Source organism: Akebia trifoliata, chromosome 14 (assembly GCF_017979445.1).
Source record: "Akebia trifoliata isolate Shusen 1 chromosome 14, ASM1797944v1, whole genome shotgun sequence".
Lineage (NCBI taxonomy): Eukaryota > Viridiplantae > Streptophyta > Magnoliopsida > Ranunculales > Lardizabalaceae > Akebia > Akebia trifoliata.
The window spans coordinates 30,049,480-30,067,776 of record NC_141388.1 but is presented as its reverse complement, the minus strand read 5'-3'; the positions used below and the strand labels follow the sequence as shown (position 1 = coordinate 30,067,776).

The window sequence follows — 18,297 nt, the reverse complement described above, 5'->3', positions numbered from 1 at the left end:
TCAATTGAGTTGAGTCAACTCAACCAAGATTCACCTGATGTTACACTTACATAGAGCTCAGAAGTTAGAACTGCCTGTAAAATGTCCCAAATTGGATTTTATTAATGTAAAGTTATAATTCTTTTAAGGTTTTTTGTGATAGTGGTAATACATTAGACCCACTATCAGTAACTTCAAATAATGCTCTAACCACTAGAAGAGTTTGTGCAATTGCAGCACATCTATCTATTTGCGTGTATTCCACCATCAAGCACACATATGCAATGCCACTTCCCCCATTTTTCTATTAGATATGCTTAGAAGGTGGCATGTGCAAAATATACATATATTAAAAAGGTTTATTTGTAATTTAAGATATTAAATAAAAGGGTTTTTGAAGATTAAACAATGTGCAAGTTGCAATATTCTTGAATTTTAACCACAATGACCTTCCTTATATAAAATATAAAATATAAATATAAAAGTGGGGGTATTTATGACGACTTAAATTTTGGTATCTAACCACTTCTTATAATATTATGAAAATAATGAAGTATATAAATATAATATTATATGTATAAAAGTATGTTTGGTAAAACATAGTTGATAATATATAGATATAAACTTTATTCTATCATTTTTTTTGCATTTACAATCAGGAATAGTTTAGTCACTTTGAAAATATTATTATCAAAAAAATATTTCTCTTTTTACATGATTTTGATGATCCTTTAATATGGAAAATCATAACTTTATCGAAAAATAATAATTTCTTTATATTAAGGATATAATTGTCATTTTTATTCAAGTAATTTGTATTTTTGGGCATCCAAATGTGAAAATATCACTTTAGACAACACATAAAAGATGCTTAGAATATAATTTTGCAAAACATATCATATTTCCTAAATTTTATAAGGCAAAAGATTTTTGGACTATTTTATCCTTCACATATTTTTTATGACTTGTTTATTTTTTTTATATGGTTTACTTTGTAATAATATTATATAATAAAATTTTAAAAATAATATGATGATATTAATGGTGTTATTGGTTTAAAATTAAGAAATTTTTGAAAAAGGGTATTTTAATCTTTTTACACAATGTCCAACGCAGAGGGTTTTTTATGAAAATTTCAAAAGTCAAAAGGATGCCTCAAAATATTCTATTTTTAATTTTAAATTATTGTTGAATTGTAGGATACAAGATAGGGTGGTCCATTGATGCCTATCTCATAATTTTGAGAATTTTGAATTTTGAAAAACTCTTTCATGCTACGTGTCACTTTCTTATTGCACAAAATCCTTTTTTTACCCAAAATGTGACATGTATTTGTTAATTACATTGAACTCTAAGTTTTTTTTTTCATGTGATTCAAAAATCGATAATCAATTGTCATGATGAGGTAGGAAATATTTTAGCTTAAATGGGTGCAAAATGTGGGATCAAAACCATACCAATTTGTTGAGAACCTAAATTATTATTGGGAAATGAGAAAAACAAATTTTTAAAATTTTAAAAGCCCTATATGTTTCCCAAATTCGTGTTCATCTCACCCCATTCTAAAATACTCAGAGAAACACCATTATTTGTTAGAAAAACATCATCGGAGAGGTCCTTGAAACTTCTATCTGCTAAAGTCGTTTGCTCTCGGACGAAACATGAAAGTTCTTCATCTAATAAAGATCTAAAACATAATTCAAGCATAGATGTCATATGGCTCTCACCTACAACATTTGCTTACTAAATAGTGTAATAGTTTAGATGGCTCATATGGTTGCAATTACCAGCCTGGGTATTAGGGCAACAACTCGGCCGGGTTGGAGATTAACCCGAGTCCAACTTCAATTTAACAACCATGAAATGCTCAACCCAAATCCAACCCAGGTCAGATTAACTTATTCCCCATTGATATTAGATAATTTAATAATAATAAAGGCTTATATAATTAAAAATAAGTATAATGTAAAAGAACTTAAAATTTATAATCATTTGTTCTAAAAAAGTGTTTCAAAATTTACATATATAAAATTATAATTAAATTTCAAATAATAATTATAATAATAAGTTAAAGAAATGATGATTAGGCCACCCAAGCCTTGATAAGCTCCTCATGAAGGGTAGGTCAAGCGTTCAAAAGCCCACGATTAATTGAAATTAATTGTAATTATAATTATTATTTGAAATTTAATTATAATAAGTTACAGAAGGAAATTTTTTTGTTGCGGGAGCAACTAAGAGAGGATTTTTTTTGTGGGGGCAATATACGTAGCAATAGCTCTTCTTGACTTTAAAAATATTACTGGGGGCAAGTGCTCCCACTGGATATCCGTCTTTGCCCACGAAACAATGAATTCCTTGGGACCCTTGACTCAACTAGTTGCATGTAGGACTTTCCGAGGGGGTGGTACGTGTGATTGTGGGATTAGTCTCACTTGAAGAGTGAGAATACCCACGTATGCAAAAAAAAAAAAAAAAAAAAAACAACTTGCTTTATTTACTGTTAATCATAATTTCCAACAAAATAAATATTTAAAGTTGTAATCAAGGTATTAAATTTCGATTTTTGTGTCTATTTTGGTTAGTCTGGAAATGAAAATATTTTGTGGAAATATTTCGATGAATGTGGAAATGAATACAATTTTTGAAAATTATGGAAATGAAAGAAATATTGAGCAAATTTTCATTAATCATGTAAGAAACAATAAAATTTGCATTAAAACACATTAATTTAGTCATCAAAATACAATAAACTACCATATGGAGTGAGAAATTGAATATCAACAACATTTTGTTCCCACATATGCAAAAGGAGAGGCTGCCAATGTAAATAAGCATAATAATGTTGCATTCGCTACGTACAACTTAATATGTAAGACATTAAAATGAAGAAACTATTAAGCATTGCATTCATGTGTTATATATTTATTTTATTTTTTGAAGTATAAATAAATTGCTAATGTATCCAACCAATTGAAACAGTTGATTGTATGTGTGTTTATATAAATGTGCTAATGTACTTAAAATACATTAAAATAAGATGATATATATAACTAACCAACCATAATTCATTTATACTAATGGATGAATGTTCTATGCAATTTTTATTAGTATATACAATGTGTAATTTACAAGTTCTTTCTAAAAGCAATTATAAGATTTTTTTTTTTTTCAAAATGGAAAATATTTCAATCGAAATTTACCATTCATCGAAATATTTCCACCAAAATATTGCATTTTTATACCTAAAATCTGATCATTTCGGTTGAAATTCACTATTCATCGAAATATTTTATGAAATGAATACTGATTTCCACAGAAATATATACAAAAAGAAATTATCGTTTAAATTTCGTGTTGGAACTTGTGGAAATGGAAATATTTCATGGAAATATATCGAAATTTAATATTATGATTCTATGCAATTTTTATTAATAAATACTAAGTGCAATTTAAGTTCTTTCTAAAAGCAATTATAAATTTTTTTTTTCAAGAAAGAAAATATTTCGGTCAAAATTTACTATTCATCAACATATTGCATTTTTATACCTAAAAAATTGATAATTTCGATCGAAATTCACTATTCATCGAAATATTTCATGAAATGAATAGTAATTCCCATCGAAATATAAACAAAAAGAAAATGTCAGTTAAATTTCGTGTCGGAACTTGTGAAAATAAAAATATTTCAATATATTTTGTGCAACTATGTCGAAATTTAATGCTATGCTAAAAATTGATAATTTCATTTGAAATTCACTATTCATCGAAATATTTCAAGAAATGAATAGTGATTTCTCCCGAAATATATACAAAAAAAACTATCAGTTAAATTTCATGTCGAAAGTAGCGGTTTATCAATTGTTTTTCCCTTGCTCTAGAGCAAGGACAATATGGTCTCACTTCTTAGTGTTATTCGGAGTGGGGGGTTGCTTGTCTTCTTCGATAAGAGGTGTTGGAATCGTGATCTTAGTTGGGCTACTTCTTTTTTGATTTTAAGCGGACCTTGGGGAGTGTTGTTCCTTTTGCTATTCTTTGGGGAATTTGGATGGATTGTAATGAGAGAAGGTGGCTGATACTATTTACTATATTCTGTACTCGCTTTTCTTTTGGTGTAAAATCTTCAAGGAACTGAGAGGGATCTTTGTGGAGGACTTTGTGTTTAATTGGAATAGAATTTGTAATCTCTCGAGGGAGGATTAGTTTTTATGCATTGAGGTTTTCCTTTTTGTTCTTGTAATTGTTATTTTTGCTGGTTACCTCAACCAACATTTTTAATATTACTTCCTTTTGCTTAGCAAAAAAAAAAATGAATGGAAAAATTTCAAGGAAATATGTCGAAATTTAATACTATGATTCTATGCAATTTTTATTTGTAAATACTATGTGTAATTTGACAATTCTTTCTAAAAGCAATTATAACTTCTTTTTTTTAAAAGAAAATATTTCAATTGAAATTTATTATTCATCAAAATATAGTATTTTTATACCTAAAAATTGATAATTTTGTTCAAAATTCACTATTCATCAAAATATTTTGTGAAATGAATAGCAATTTCCATCGAAATATATATATATAAAAACCTATCAATTAAATTTCATTTCAAAACTTGCTGAAATGGAAATATGCCAAAATTTAATATTATGACTGGAATATAATCATTGTTTGGTAATATAGAATTACATAAAAAACAGTATTAATAAAAAAAAAAGTTTATTTAATGAAAATAATCACTCAATAATTTTGATAGATAAATAAACAAAAGCATACATTCTAAGTTGGGCTTTTTTTTAAATTGCCCGAACCCAAGCGAATCTGACCCAATAGGACTTAAAATGGGTCAGATTGTATCCAAAATCCAAATCCAATTTGGTTCCTTCAAGTATATCCAAATTAAAAAATGGTTCGAATATGGGTAGATATCCCTTGATACGAGTTGGGCCCAGATTGGATAGGAATCCATCTTTATATCCGCTTAAATCCGAATGATATATATATATATGGGTCAAGATCCCTCGACTCCTAAAAATGACTCATGAAAAACACACATGATCTCAACCCTTTAAATGCAAAATCCAATGGTTGAGATTTATCCTCAAGGTCAGTATCACCAAGATTTGTGTAATCAAGATACTCATAAATCCCAACCTTTGGATTTTGTGTTTAAAGGATTGGGATCATATGTTTTTTTCATGAGTCATTTTTAAAAGTTCACAGATCCCAAACCTATATATATATATATATATATATATATATATATATATTTAACTTATTAAAACATTATATTTTTTTTAAAAAATTTCTTAAACCAACAGTGTTACACACAGTTCAAAAAAAAGAGAGGTCTTGCATTCAAGTCAAATTACCTTTAAAGATTGTTATTGTTTATTGAAATAGTCTTATAAACGGTTCAAAATTACCGACCCAAATCAATTAATTTAGTCGGATCGGATTCAAATATGTGAAAGCAAAATGGTTCGTATATAATTTTAACCAGTAGGATCCGAATAAAAAATTCGGATATGGATATACTCATATCAGGCCCAAAACCGACCTGTTTTAAGCCCTGCGATCAATTAATTTAGTCGGATCGGATCCAGATATGTGAAAGCAAAATGGTTCGTATATGATTTTAGCTAGTAAGATCCGAATAAAAAATTCGGATATGGATATACTCACATCAGGCCCGAAACCGACCTGTTTTAAGCCCTGCACCCAAGGTCAGATTCAACCTAACAGGATCAGGTTTGGCCCACCCAAGTTTCAGCCCTACCGGGTATATTTGTGGTTGGGAAGTTCTCTGTATGATCCCAATCCTCCCCTGCAACTATGGCACTTATCCTCACATCTGTTTTATCAACGGTACTTCCCATTTATGATACTCAAGACTATTTACAAAACATTTTTTGTGAAAATGATGAAAGATATATAATTTGAGAGTTAAGGGGTGCATACTAACAAAGGTCCAGGCAGCAAATCCTGATTAACATGATGGAAATAAGAATCGAAAAAATATCATTAAAACCGTTGTGCTTGTTGCAATATTGAAGAACCAGCCGATTGTGAAACCAAATGCTCAGAACTTGGGGCTCTTGTTGGGTGGTTAGCTCCAACCGGGTTACTAATCCCCTGTCTCATCGTTTCCTTAGAATTATTTGTATTGATATCTGAGTGTGAGGATTCCATCAACGCACGTATCTGTGATCCAATGTATCATGCATTTTAGTAACCTTTTACTTAAGTGAGCATAAGAGCTATACAAATAAATTAGATTATTTTAATGAAAATAGTTTCCAAGATTACCATATCGAGGCGCTTATTGTGGAGATCGCTGGCTAACTGCATGCACATTTCAAGGAATATAATTAATGCAAAATTTGTAAAATTGAAATAGAGAAAGAATAATCATAAATCATAATGTGCTTGAAGAATAATTCATTATGCCCAGTATACCAAAATGCCTACACAATTGCATTAAAGTAATAAATGACCATACATCAAACATTTAGTTGCAGCAATGATTAAGAAACTTTATCACAATATAAAATTAAAAAAATATACAAAAGTACGATATTCTTAAAGCTAAAGCCGTATTCCATGACTCTTTAGTTTTGCATATTTCATCTAGTTTCAAGTTTCAACTTAAGATGTTCCCCTTTAGATTTGTGCTAAAGAGACCACCGAAACCATTCTTTAGAGTTACAAAATTATCAACCAATGTTATAGAACAAACCGTAGCTATCCATGCGCTTCTCCTCTTCTCTATCTTAACAAGTAATTTTATTTTTTTGAATTTTCAAAATGTCATAACTTCGATGGAATTGTCAAGTTGAGATAAAAATAGTACATTGACACCAATATTAAATAGTTCTATTCAACTATAAATCATTAGTTTTATTAAAATATAAAAGGAAAAGGTGACGATGATGATGAAATACTAAATTTTATTTACAGCAATATATTTCATATAATACTTAGAAACTTGATATTTTACAACTAACCAGCCCATTTACTTTCTAATAAAATTTTATATCACTCTTATCTAATAAAAATCTGAGAATTCATAAAACCTCTAATAGTTAAATAAATATTATAAAAAAAAAAAAAGAACAACTAAATAATGCCATGACTTAAGCAACTTGCACATCACATTTGCATTTGCCTCAGTTTTGTTAGCTAGCTCTTTTATGTTATATTATATGTCAGTTATGCAATACATGGACAATATACCATATAGCCTTCCAAATAAGCTTTCATGGAGATAGAAGTTCTTACAGGTTTCCTTGCATATTTTTGCTCCTCACTTGTAAATCCTGGAATGCTCAAATGCCAGTTTTTCTCTGCACATCAGTTTCCTTACATTAAAACCGAAAAATGAAAGCTATAACCCCTTAAAAGTCACATAAAGAGGGGAAGAAAACATAGATCACATTAGTCTTCATTAGCGAAGAATTGGTCCTATTACCATTAAAAAATAAAGGTATCGGTGCTTATAATGCAAGGAAAATTGGGTTAGGATGAGAGTACAGGAAGCACTTCATCCCTAACCAAGCCAGTCATAGAGAAGCCAAAGGTGGGGGTGGATCCCACCTGGGAGCCGATTAATGCCAAAAGTTAACTGGATAGGAATTAAAAAATAATAAAAACTTTAGACTGGAGTATAGGATCATCGACGGGGTAGTTTTTTAAGCCTAGAAGGACATCTAGGTGCATGCAGTTGTAAGGTAAGGAGGCTGGCTACACCCTATTGTCATGGCCTACGGTCACAAATTATCACTTTTGTATGCCGTGTGAGGCACTCGTGCAGCAAAGAACAGCCAAACCAATCAACCTTTTAATGGTCCCAATCGGATTCCGCTGCATGCACACACTACATATTAAGAAGCAACAAGGTTAAGAGATATAACTTGGCTAACAATAAGTTCAAATAGCAAGTATCAGTGTATTACACTTTCAGGATATTGCTCGCCTAAGGCCCCTTCCCCAATTTATAAACACTAGCCCCCTAGTACATGTGGGAACTTTTTGGATTCTAAGGAGATCTCGCCAAGGCTCATGGCTTTTATGAGTTTTATATAGATACAGGGTTCATGCCCTTGTATCTGAACATTTTTATGACTACAAATTTCTTGAAAATCTTCCACTTCTTTTGTATAGGTTAGGAGTTCGTTAGTTTGACAATACGACCTGAATATAAGATTTATGTTCCCACAGTGCGATAAATTACTTGTTCTTCAAATTATAATACATTTCCACCTTGCAGCACTTTTTCACAATTTTTTCCGCATCACCACACTTTTGTGTGGGTTGGGATGCTGTGTCTTATCCTCCAAATCAGCCAATACATATTTGGCTTCTATGTTGAAGGAGACAGCCATCATCATCAGTGCCCTTTCCAATATTCCTCAAGTCTAGCCACCTTTGTTTCTGTGGGATCCTGAGATGTTAATGGATAAATTTCAACTTGGATGGTAACTGTAGCAAACCTTCCTGGCAGGGAATGGTCCATCATACTAATGTAGAAACACTTGGTGCAAGATCCTGCATACCATGAGTTATTGGTTTACGCCTTAAACTTTATTTTGTCTGCTTTTCATTCCTATTTCTTCATTTGTTTAATGTCCTTGAGATCAGCCTAGGCAATGTTGCACCTTTCTTGCCACTCAGGCAAACTAATGTGTTACAGAAGTTTTCTTTCTAGCGATTTACTAATGTCTGTGGTGCCATTGTTGCCAGGTAGCTTACTAGAAATGGATCCGGTTTCATGATCAAGTTCTGTGAAAACTTTCACAGAATTGGCTTAAATGACCCATGCAATCCCTCTATTTTACACTCATAAAGTCCTAGGTTAATCCTCTAGAAATGCGGTAGTCAGCTTGATTTAGTGGTCAGATGATTTGAACAATTCTATCCAAAGATGCCCCCCTGAACCTGGAGTCACAAGAATTCTCCCATACTTCACTAAATTGTCATCTGCAACCAATTCGGACCATAACAGACATGCGGTGGTACTAAGAAAATTGATCCACCATGACCCGAATAGAGTTTAACTCATAAACCTTTGTCACAGGCCGATATAAAATCCATCAAGATACATGTCCATTGTATTTCTATGATAGTTCAAGTATTGTAGTAATCCTCACATACTTTCTTTTATAAGCATAAAATTTTATTAATCAAAGGAAAATAATAATAAGGGGGGCCGAGCTTGCCCCCCTACAAGAAGGGAAAATCAAAAGCAAAGGAGGCGCCTAACAAATTACAAAGCATTCCCTCTGAATACAAAGTCCTCAAATGAGGCCCCAACAAAAAAATCCATTCAACTTTGACCAAAAGTAGAGCAAACCCAAGCTCTCCATAGCCACGCTTGGAAGTACTCTCCTTACCATGGCACCACACTTTGTTTCTCTCTTTCTAAAGTCCCCACCAATGGCCAAAGGGAGTATAGCCAAAGATGTCTTTTTATGAGAGAGAAGGTATTAAAAGTCCACCTTTCCAAAAGATGGAAAAAAGAAAGGGGGGAAAACCCAATCCATCTGAAATAGAGAAAGAAAGTGCAACCAAATCTCACGTGAAAAAGAACGATGAATTAAGATATGATTGACAGATTCCTCATCCCTCAAGCTCTTGCTTTTGGCACACAAAGCCTATACCCTACTTATAAGTCCATCCTTATTCAAAGCCATTGTGTCTTCCCTATCTGAGCTAGTTGCATAAGATTCTTGCCCACAATGTTTTCTCTGATCCTTGCCTTATGCACTTGAATATACTCTTGAGTTGGTTTAAAAATATCCACTCTAATGTGGCTATCTAATATGGTGCCAAAGCTGGTAAATCTCTCATGTGTTTTACCAGACCTTTGTGTTGGTTTGATGGATAGGGACTAAATCAGGCCAAGGCCCAGTAAGGGAGAGTGCTCACTGGTCAAAAGTTTGATTGGCTCATTTCTTTTGGAGGTCCATGGAAAAGAAATTACCATAGATCGGGACCCAAACAATAGGCTCATAGTGCTGTCATAAATAAAAAGGGACTTTGTGGAACAACATTTCAGGCATCACCGGCATGCTCAATTGGAAAGGAGAAGGGTGGACCAACTCAAAGGAGTAAGGATTATGAGGGTATGGATGTAATCGGGAGCAGAGGTTTCATCATGGAGATTTTTCACACAACTCACGTGATTAGTAAGGAATAGCAAGACTTGCTTTATAGCAATGGGGTTTCAACCTAGGGAGGCTGCGGAGATGTCATGTCAGTTCAAGTTCAAGGATGGAGGAAGGAATATTGCATGTGGAGGGTATGCAAAGCTCCTGGGCAGGTTTGAAGCTGACAATAAATTCTGCAAAGGCCTCTATCAATTGTAAGGTGTCTCAACACCCATGACATCATTTGTTGGGCACATTAAAAGGTGTATTGTCTGCCCAACTATTTCCTTCTCAGAGATTAAATATTTTTGTATTTTCAAACTCTCCTTGCTTGGGGTCTGTTCTTTTGCCTTACATTTAATTTGGTCAATCTAGTTCAACATCATATGTGCTTGCAAAGGTTTTTTCGATCAGCCTTCTATTCTAGTTAGATTGCTAGCCTCAGATGGTTCTAAGAAGTTGGGTGTCGAGGCCAGAGAGAGTGGCTTTTCCCAATTATTGGGCTATTTCGAGACTGAACTGACTATCTTTCTCTGTTGGATTCAAGGAAATTGTTTTTTTTTTTTTTTTTTGACCTACTGGGTCAAAAGGGGCTCATACACCACTTCAAGGATCATCAAATGTCACCTAGGGACAGGATTCATGGGGTTGAAAAGGAAAAGTGTGAGGTCTCCAAGCTTAGTGCACAATGAAAAATCAACTTGTGAGGCAGATGAAAGTCTAGATATCAGCATAGTCTCCAAGTCGGGGTTTGGGAATACATCAACAAGGGAAAAAATCAGTACAATTGAAAGCAAATTAATCTAGGGTTAGAGCTGTGTAATTGTCCCTACTAGGTGGTGTTCTCACATTATATCATCAAATCCCATGCTAAACTACAATAACAATTATAAAAAGATCACAATCATGAGTTCAATTTAGAATTCATTGGAAAATGGTCATCATAATTTAATCGCAAAGTTCGTGATATAATCGTGAATTTCATGATTTAATTGCGAAGTTCATATAGTCACGACTTATTGAAAAAATCATGATTAAAACCAGTGAAGGAAAAAAGTAATGATATAATCAGAATTTTTTATTCAGTAAGTCGAAGATTCTGGTGACTATGGATATTAGAGGATATCTTAGAAATTTGCAAGATCAAATACAAATCCTCAAAAAATAGTACATATTTTTCCATATCAAGCAGAAACACAAGAAACAACTGCATGAAATATTTTTGTAACAGGGAACAAACCTAGGTGTAGTAACAAATCCTTCGATTCTAATGTTGAAGACTTCCGATGCTTTGCCAGACTGCATGCAAATGTAGTGACCTACAGAGAGGAAACTTTGGTCAAACATGATAGGATGAACTTGCGTTAGAAAAGACTTACCTATTCCAAGACATCAAATCACTAACAATAAATGTTATGACAAAATCCAAGGAACCAATCAAGTAGTTACAAACAAAAATCTACTAATGGCACATGCCACATAATACCCCTGGCTCACATGCAGGTAAGGCGATAAATGGTCTGGGCTTTGGCACCTTGATGTAGGGTAGAACACACAAACCTGGAGTTTATGTTAAAAATCAGGTTCTAGGGTGAAATCCCAAGAACTAGGAGCAATGAAGAATCTCTATGTCAAGCAAAATAGACTAGAACTTCAATCTAGGTTTGAGATCGATGGAAATCAATCGCAAACACTAAAATTAAGAACCAATATCGGGCTCTTATGCTCAAATAAAATAAAATAAAATAAACAAAGAAAGGGAAGAAGTCTCTTCTTTTTCTTTTATTAATCAATCTTCAAAAAAACTAACTCACTGAATTTGTTTATTAGAGCTCCTTATATAGATAACTCCTTCATAACAACTTAGAAACTTTCTAAAATACTAAAAAGTCCTAATCTATCTATAACATATCATTAACCTTTTTATCCTATTAGAAATCAATTTGAATATCTAAAAGGACTTTTAATTATAACCTAAAGAATAAAAAAGAATTTAGAGAACATAAAAACAAACTTTCTAAGAGGGTATGGGTAAACATCGGTGAGCAACGATGCGGAGTAGAGAGGTCTCAGTGGAACGTAAGATGTTCGAGTTTAAGGAAGTTCGAGTTCAACGTAGTAGAGGAGTAGAGATTAAGGAAAAGGGAAGAAGGTTGGAATCAACACTTCAGCTGCTGGAGGAGGAAGCTTTATGGGTTTCTAAACAACTCGATCTAGCGAGAATTTCGTCAAAATCTTTCAAGGCTAAGTATTCTAAACAAGGGTAAATATTTATGATCCAAGGGGAGGAAAATATGTTCGGCAGATTTTTGAAGCTTCAACAGTTTTTGGATAGACTTCGATCGCGAGGGATTGTGTTCCCAGAAGGTTTAGAAGGGAATGGTTGGGGGAAAGTAAGCATCGCGCTCTCAATACTAGTAAAACCAGATGAGAAGATGAAGAGAATTGTGGAGGAGGGTGGGATGGTCAACTCGTGGGCGAAGGCTCTTTACAAATCTTCCGCCTCAAAGTCAAAGATTCCTGTTGTTCTAGATGAATAGTCAAGCGCTAACCTAGAGATTTTTTAAAGGTGAACACAAGGAGGACAGTCTCGATGGGGATCAGCTCCTTCAGTTTGAGACCTTGATTTGTGGATTGCAACGCCATAAAACCTACATGGAAGGAAGGGGGTACGTGGGTATGCATCGGGGGTTTACCCTTCCATCTATGGAGTAACTATGTCTTCCGTAAGATTGGTGTCCAGCTGGGGGGTCTCCTAGAGGTGGATTCAATCACTCTTAGATGTGCAAGACTGGATGGAGCGAAGCTTAGGATCGGAGGCTCTCCATGGAAGTTGCCACGAGGTTTGCACCTTTGGGTTGATGGTTTCCGTTACAATTTAGGGGTGGAGGTGGTAGGTGACGAAAATGAAGGTCCGGACCTTAAAAAAGAGCTAAGGAAAAGAAAAGATGTTGGGAGCAATCTCTCAACGGAGACTGGTACTCAGGTAGATGAAAGGGAATTTCAGTTGGAGAAGGGTGAGAGACAAGTAGAGAAGATGATACTTGGAGGTAACGACTTGGATCTGGATTTAACAAAGCTGGGTGAAGATAACGTGTAGAGTAAGAAGTCGAGTACAAAGTATTTCAAATTTCGCCCATTTTTAGGAACACGTGTCAGGTGTATTAAAAGTTTGAAACAACGTTGCTGGCTTTCTAAACAAACTCGTACAGTGAAATGTCTAGCCAAAGCAGCTAAGAACATAGACTTCACGAGTTGGTTGCATAGGAGTGGGATGATCGAGATAAGTAAGCCCAAGGATGTCGGCCTGGGACTAACATGCAAAGAGGACCACAGAGGTGAGGTTAGGCCCGCAAAAATTAAGGCCCGTCCCTCAATGATAAATGGGCCGAACAGAGATGGCCCATTAAGAGAAATCTCAGGCATGAAGTCCTCATATCCAAGCCCAATCAGGAAACCCAAAGTACAAAAGAGGAAGGTGTTGTATCAGGCAGGCCCATTCGTTAACAGGGTTGGGCTGAGAGTGAGGAAGGCCCGGGGCCTTCTAACCAACTAGTTGAGGCTAGTAACGAGTTGGACACGGCTGCGATTCAGTCGTCATCTATTAACAATTCATTTTCGATCGAATGGAGACAATCAAGGCGACTGAAAATCTCGGGGCTTCTGGGTGTGACTATGAGATTTGGATGGGGTTTGATGTCGACGACACAACTCCGGTGGGAAGAGTATATGGGGCCGGTTGACAAGGAGAATAGAGTGATCGGGTGGAACTTGTTTGGTTCAGGGAAAATGGGTAGGGAGAAACAATCGGAGAGAAGCATAGATTCATGTATAGGTGTCGTTGGGTCAGAACCTAGCGGTGACACCTCCCGTCAATGGGTGGTTGGTGCTTTGCGATCAAACCTATAGGTTTTCTAACGAAAGATGCTACGGATGTCGACGCCTGAGGCTGGACAATCCAAAGCCAGGCCGCAGTCTGTCAAGGGGGTTTCAATTAGTATTAGTAAGGAGGGTTCAACAGCAGGAGTGAAGTCTAGTAGAGATATGAGCAAAGAGGTGGCGAGTCAGACGATTGACAGAGATTCGGGTTGTAACGAGTTACGACAAGCCCTTTCAATCTCTAGACTCTCATCCATTACAATGGAAGCTTTTAAAGAGGTAGGGGATCGAGGCAATCAGGAAATGAAGATAACAGAAGTTGTAAGGGAGGAGAAGTGCAGAGAGGGGCAACACAATCACCATCTGGTTTCGTTGAAGAGAATATGGGACAGACTTCGCACTAATCTATGGCGACACCCAGTTAAATCTTTAGTTGTTGAAAACCCAAGTAATAGGAAAGGAAAGTATAGCAACATGGGAGCTTTGATGGTAAAGGACTTTACTAGCCCACTCTCTCTATCCTAGGTCTTTCCGTATCCTGGTGAGAATTTCCATTATAATGTTCACTATTTATCTGCGTTAGTCCCTTCAATTTGTTCTTTGGATATCTTGTCTTGTGGTCCTCGTGGTGTCTTTTTCTGTGAACAGGTCTCGTAATCCTACAGCCCCCTTTGATTCCCTTCCTTCTTTTCAGCTTGTCCGAGAGGAGGAAGGAAGTAGGGAGAATAGGGAAGATGTCAGTCAGTTAGCTCTGGTATCTTTATTTTCCACTTAGAAACCAGTGGAGGAGGTAGTTGCTAACAGAACAAAGGTGTACAATGATAAAAAATGGGCCGACAGAGACATGGGTGTACTGCCAAGGGAAACTTGCGAGGAAGGGATAATTAGGACGCAATTGGAAACGGTGGAGTGGCTAGTTAGTGAAGCTTTGAATTTGGCAGAAGAGTTTGGCTTAGTTTCGGAGATAGGGGATGGCGACTCCTTGATTTTGAGGGTGGCTATTGGGGACTTGAGAGATAGAACTATCCCGGAGGACGAACTTAAGCGTATCAATGAAGCGCATGAAATTAAGGAGAAAAGTGAGCACTTAGACTATGAGAATATTCAAGAAATTCGAAATTATAGGGATGGCAAGAATAATGAATTGGTGGTGGTTGCTCCCTTGGAGATGACAAGGAGCTTAATCAGACCAAGAGTGGATAAGGAATTGGTCAGGCTAGAGAAGAGGTAGGTTGGATTTGATAGTTTTGGGACCTCATTAGGTTTCCAATGTCGATCAAAATTTTATCTTGGAATGTTAGAAGGTTGGGTGATAGGAGGAAAAGGGCAGCAGTGAAAGCATTTATCAAAAGTAAAAGTCCTCTCATTGTTACGCTTCAAAAATCAAAACTAGCTCAGCGTGATAACAAAATCATTAAGGATATTTGGGGTAGAAACATTGATTGGATAGCTCTCCCGGCTATAAGGTCAGCAGTGGGATTCTTATGATGTGGAACAAAGATTGGATCCAAGTAACAGACAACCTAGTAGGGGCCTTCTCAATTTCTATCTTATGCAGGAAAAGGGATGAGGATTTTCAGTGGGAGTTTTCTGGGATTTATGGGCCAACCATCAATAGGGAAATACTGCAATTTTGGGAGAAGCTAAAAGATGTAACAGGTTATTGGGAGAAACCTTGGGTCCTAGGTGGGGATTTTAATGTTATCAGATTTACCCATGAGAAGAATAGGGACTCTAATATATCTAAGGACATGAGAAACTTCAATGATTCATGAAAATTTTCTAATGCCTTCTTTGCTTTGTTTCTGTCTCTGATACGTAGCTTTTGCTATAAACTAGCTAGTGGGTCTGAGAATTTTGATGGATAAATTATAAGATCTATGTATGATTTCAGCACATGGAGCGGAGAAGATTAATTTCGGTGGAGAGAAAGAGGTTTGAGATTAAGGAAATCTGGATTCGAAATGGAAAGGGGTAGAAGTGAAGGAGATGGGTAGGAAGTTTGTATCGTCATTACAGTTGAAGGAAGAAGAGGCAGCTTGGTGTCTAAAGGACTAGATCGAGCGAGAACCACTCCGACACTTTCTTAGAAAAATTTTCCAAGGATGGGAGAATTTTTTTTTGCTACGAGGTGGGCAAAATAAGTTCGGTAAGTTCCTAAAACTGCAGCGATTCTCGGAGAGTTTTCGTTCGCGGGGGTTATGTTCCCGGAAGGTGCTGGAGGCAGCGGATGGGGAGAAGTTAGTCTTGCCTTGAGAGTGTTGCTAAGTCCAGATGAGAAAATGAAGGCACCAATGGTGGAGGAGGGGCCAGTTAAGTCGTGGGTGGAGGCAGTTCGCAGAACTCAAGCTACGACAGAGTTTGGTACGAAACCAAAGTTGGAGGAAGGCTCTGGTTCTGGGGGAAATACAGGTATAAACAGGGGGAGGGGATTTGAAAGTGGAGGTGGGCTTATATTTGCAGGACGAATACGTCGGAGGCAGATTGGGAAGCTTTCCTAATAGAAATTAAACAGGGGTTAAGCCGTTTGTTACCGATTAAATTATTAGATTGGGAACCATCTACTAAAGTTTTAGTGTTGGGCGATAGATTGGAATTTTTAAGACTGAAAGATAGAAGGCAGATATCAGTGGGATCGTCGAGTTTTCAGCTGCGACCTTGGTTTGCGGATTGTAACAGTCTTAAACCAGCTTGGAAGGAAGAAGGAGCATGGGTTCGCATCAGCGGTTTGCCTTTCCATCTGTGGGGAAGTTTCGCATTCAGAAGGATAGGAGCTCAGTTGGGAGGCCTTCTAGAGGTGGACGAGTCCACGGCTCGTCGTGCGAAGTTGGATAGTGCAAAACTGAAGGTGAATTATTCTCCATGGAAAATGCCGAGGGGTCTTCTGCTATGGGTGGATGGTTTTAGATTTAGATTAGGGATTGAAGTGATAAGTATGGACGGGGAAGGGGAGCGAGAGTGCGTGGAAGTTTCGGGTAAATTGGTGGAAAAAAGGTTCAATACCAAGGCTGAAACTGGACTACAGGTGGTGGAGGTTGGGCTGCAGACGGAGGAGATGGAAGATCAGCCGGTAATACCTGGCATTAGTGTGGCTGGTCGGGGATTATCAAGTCTGCCTGGAGATTGCGTATGTGGGAAGGCTGAGCAGTCGAAGCTTTTCAAAACTCGACGTTGGAGTGGTACACGTGGCAGTGGTAATTATGTTTCGAAGCCACGCCGCTGGAATCAGAAGCAGGCCCGTACGATAGGATTACTAGCTACAGCAGCTAGAAACGTAGAATACATGCGCTGGCTGAGAAAGAATGGGGTGGTGGAGTGCTTTAAAACAGATATAGGTGGGCTTGGGCCTACAACATTAGTGGAGGAACCAGTGGAACAAAAATGTCTAGGTGGGCTGGCTGGGGAAGCCCAATATTTCGGAGATGTTGGGCCAGGGAACGAGTTAAATGAGGAATCTTTATTGGGTCAGGAAAACATAATGGATGGGGCTGAAAAGTTAATGTCAAATGGTAAGGGCCTACGTAAGGTGGGTGGGTCTGAGGTGGGCCTGAGAAAAGAAGGTTTTGGTCTGGCTGGGCCCGTTAAGGTGAAAGGGCTTAAGCGCACTAAAGCCTGCGAAATAGTCCAGCGGTATAAGAAGGTTATAAGGAAGAACAGAATCAGACCGACAGGGGAAATGGACAAAGCCGAGGAGTTCGACAGAATAGGGAGGAAAGTGGAGGAATCTGAGGTCGTGGAGGGTGTCGTAGTGGAGGAGACAGCAATATCAGTTACTCTTGCGCAGAGCATAGATAAAGAGAAGGAAATAGTGTTCGAGGGATCTCTGCCGGGGGAGCTGGAGATGGGTATGGTAGATGTGAGTGAGTCACGGCAGGTGATGGTGGCTCAAACAATCCACGTGGGGGGTGAAATGGAGAGCATGAAAGATAGGGAGCTTGGAATTCAGTGTTGTATGCTTGGCTTGCCGAATACATCGGGGTTCAAAATTCTGGGGGAATGGAGTGATCTCGGAGGATGGAAGGTTGGGTTGTTGTAAACAGCAAGGAGGAAGATCTGGGGAGGTAGATCTATGTAAAGTTGTTTTGAGGGTGTACTTGAGTGGGCCAAGGAGTCCATGGGATCGTAGTTCAGCAGTGAGTAAGGGGGACAGTAAAAGCAGAGGTTGGTTGGATAGAAGGCAGAGGAGACAGAGGAACATAGTCATGGGCAGTCAGCAAGTTGCTAAGCAAGTAAAGGGGCTAGAGTGGAGGAGAGAGGGTGGCGTAGAGTCGGAAATGGTGAAGAATGGGTCGAAGA

At 36.9% G+C, this 18,297-nt stretch overlaps 1 protein-coding gene across 1 annotated transcript in view; it reads right to left on the bottom strand.

Annotated features, from left to right (window-relative positions):
- Positions 1–5,831: 5,831 nt before the first annotated feature.
- Positions 5,832–18,297, bottom strand: part of LOC147386710 (transcription initiation factor TFIID subunit 12b-like) — a 39,961-nt gene continuing 27,495 nt past the window's right edge. Inside the window, exons 5-8 of the mRNA XM_086423855.1 lie at positions 11,363–11,441; positions 7,256–7,320; positions 6,284–6,319; positions 5,832–6,178 (exon numbers count right to left, since the gene is read on the bottom strand). Coding sequence (XP_086279981.1) covers positions 5,999–6,178; positions 6,284–6,319; positions 7,256–7,320; positions 11,363–11,441 — 360 coding nt within the window. The 3' untranslated portion in view covers positions 5,832–5,998. The remainder of the gene's footprint in view (positions 6,179–6,283; positions 6,320–7,255; positions 7,321–11,362; positions 11,442–18,297) is intronic.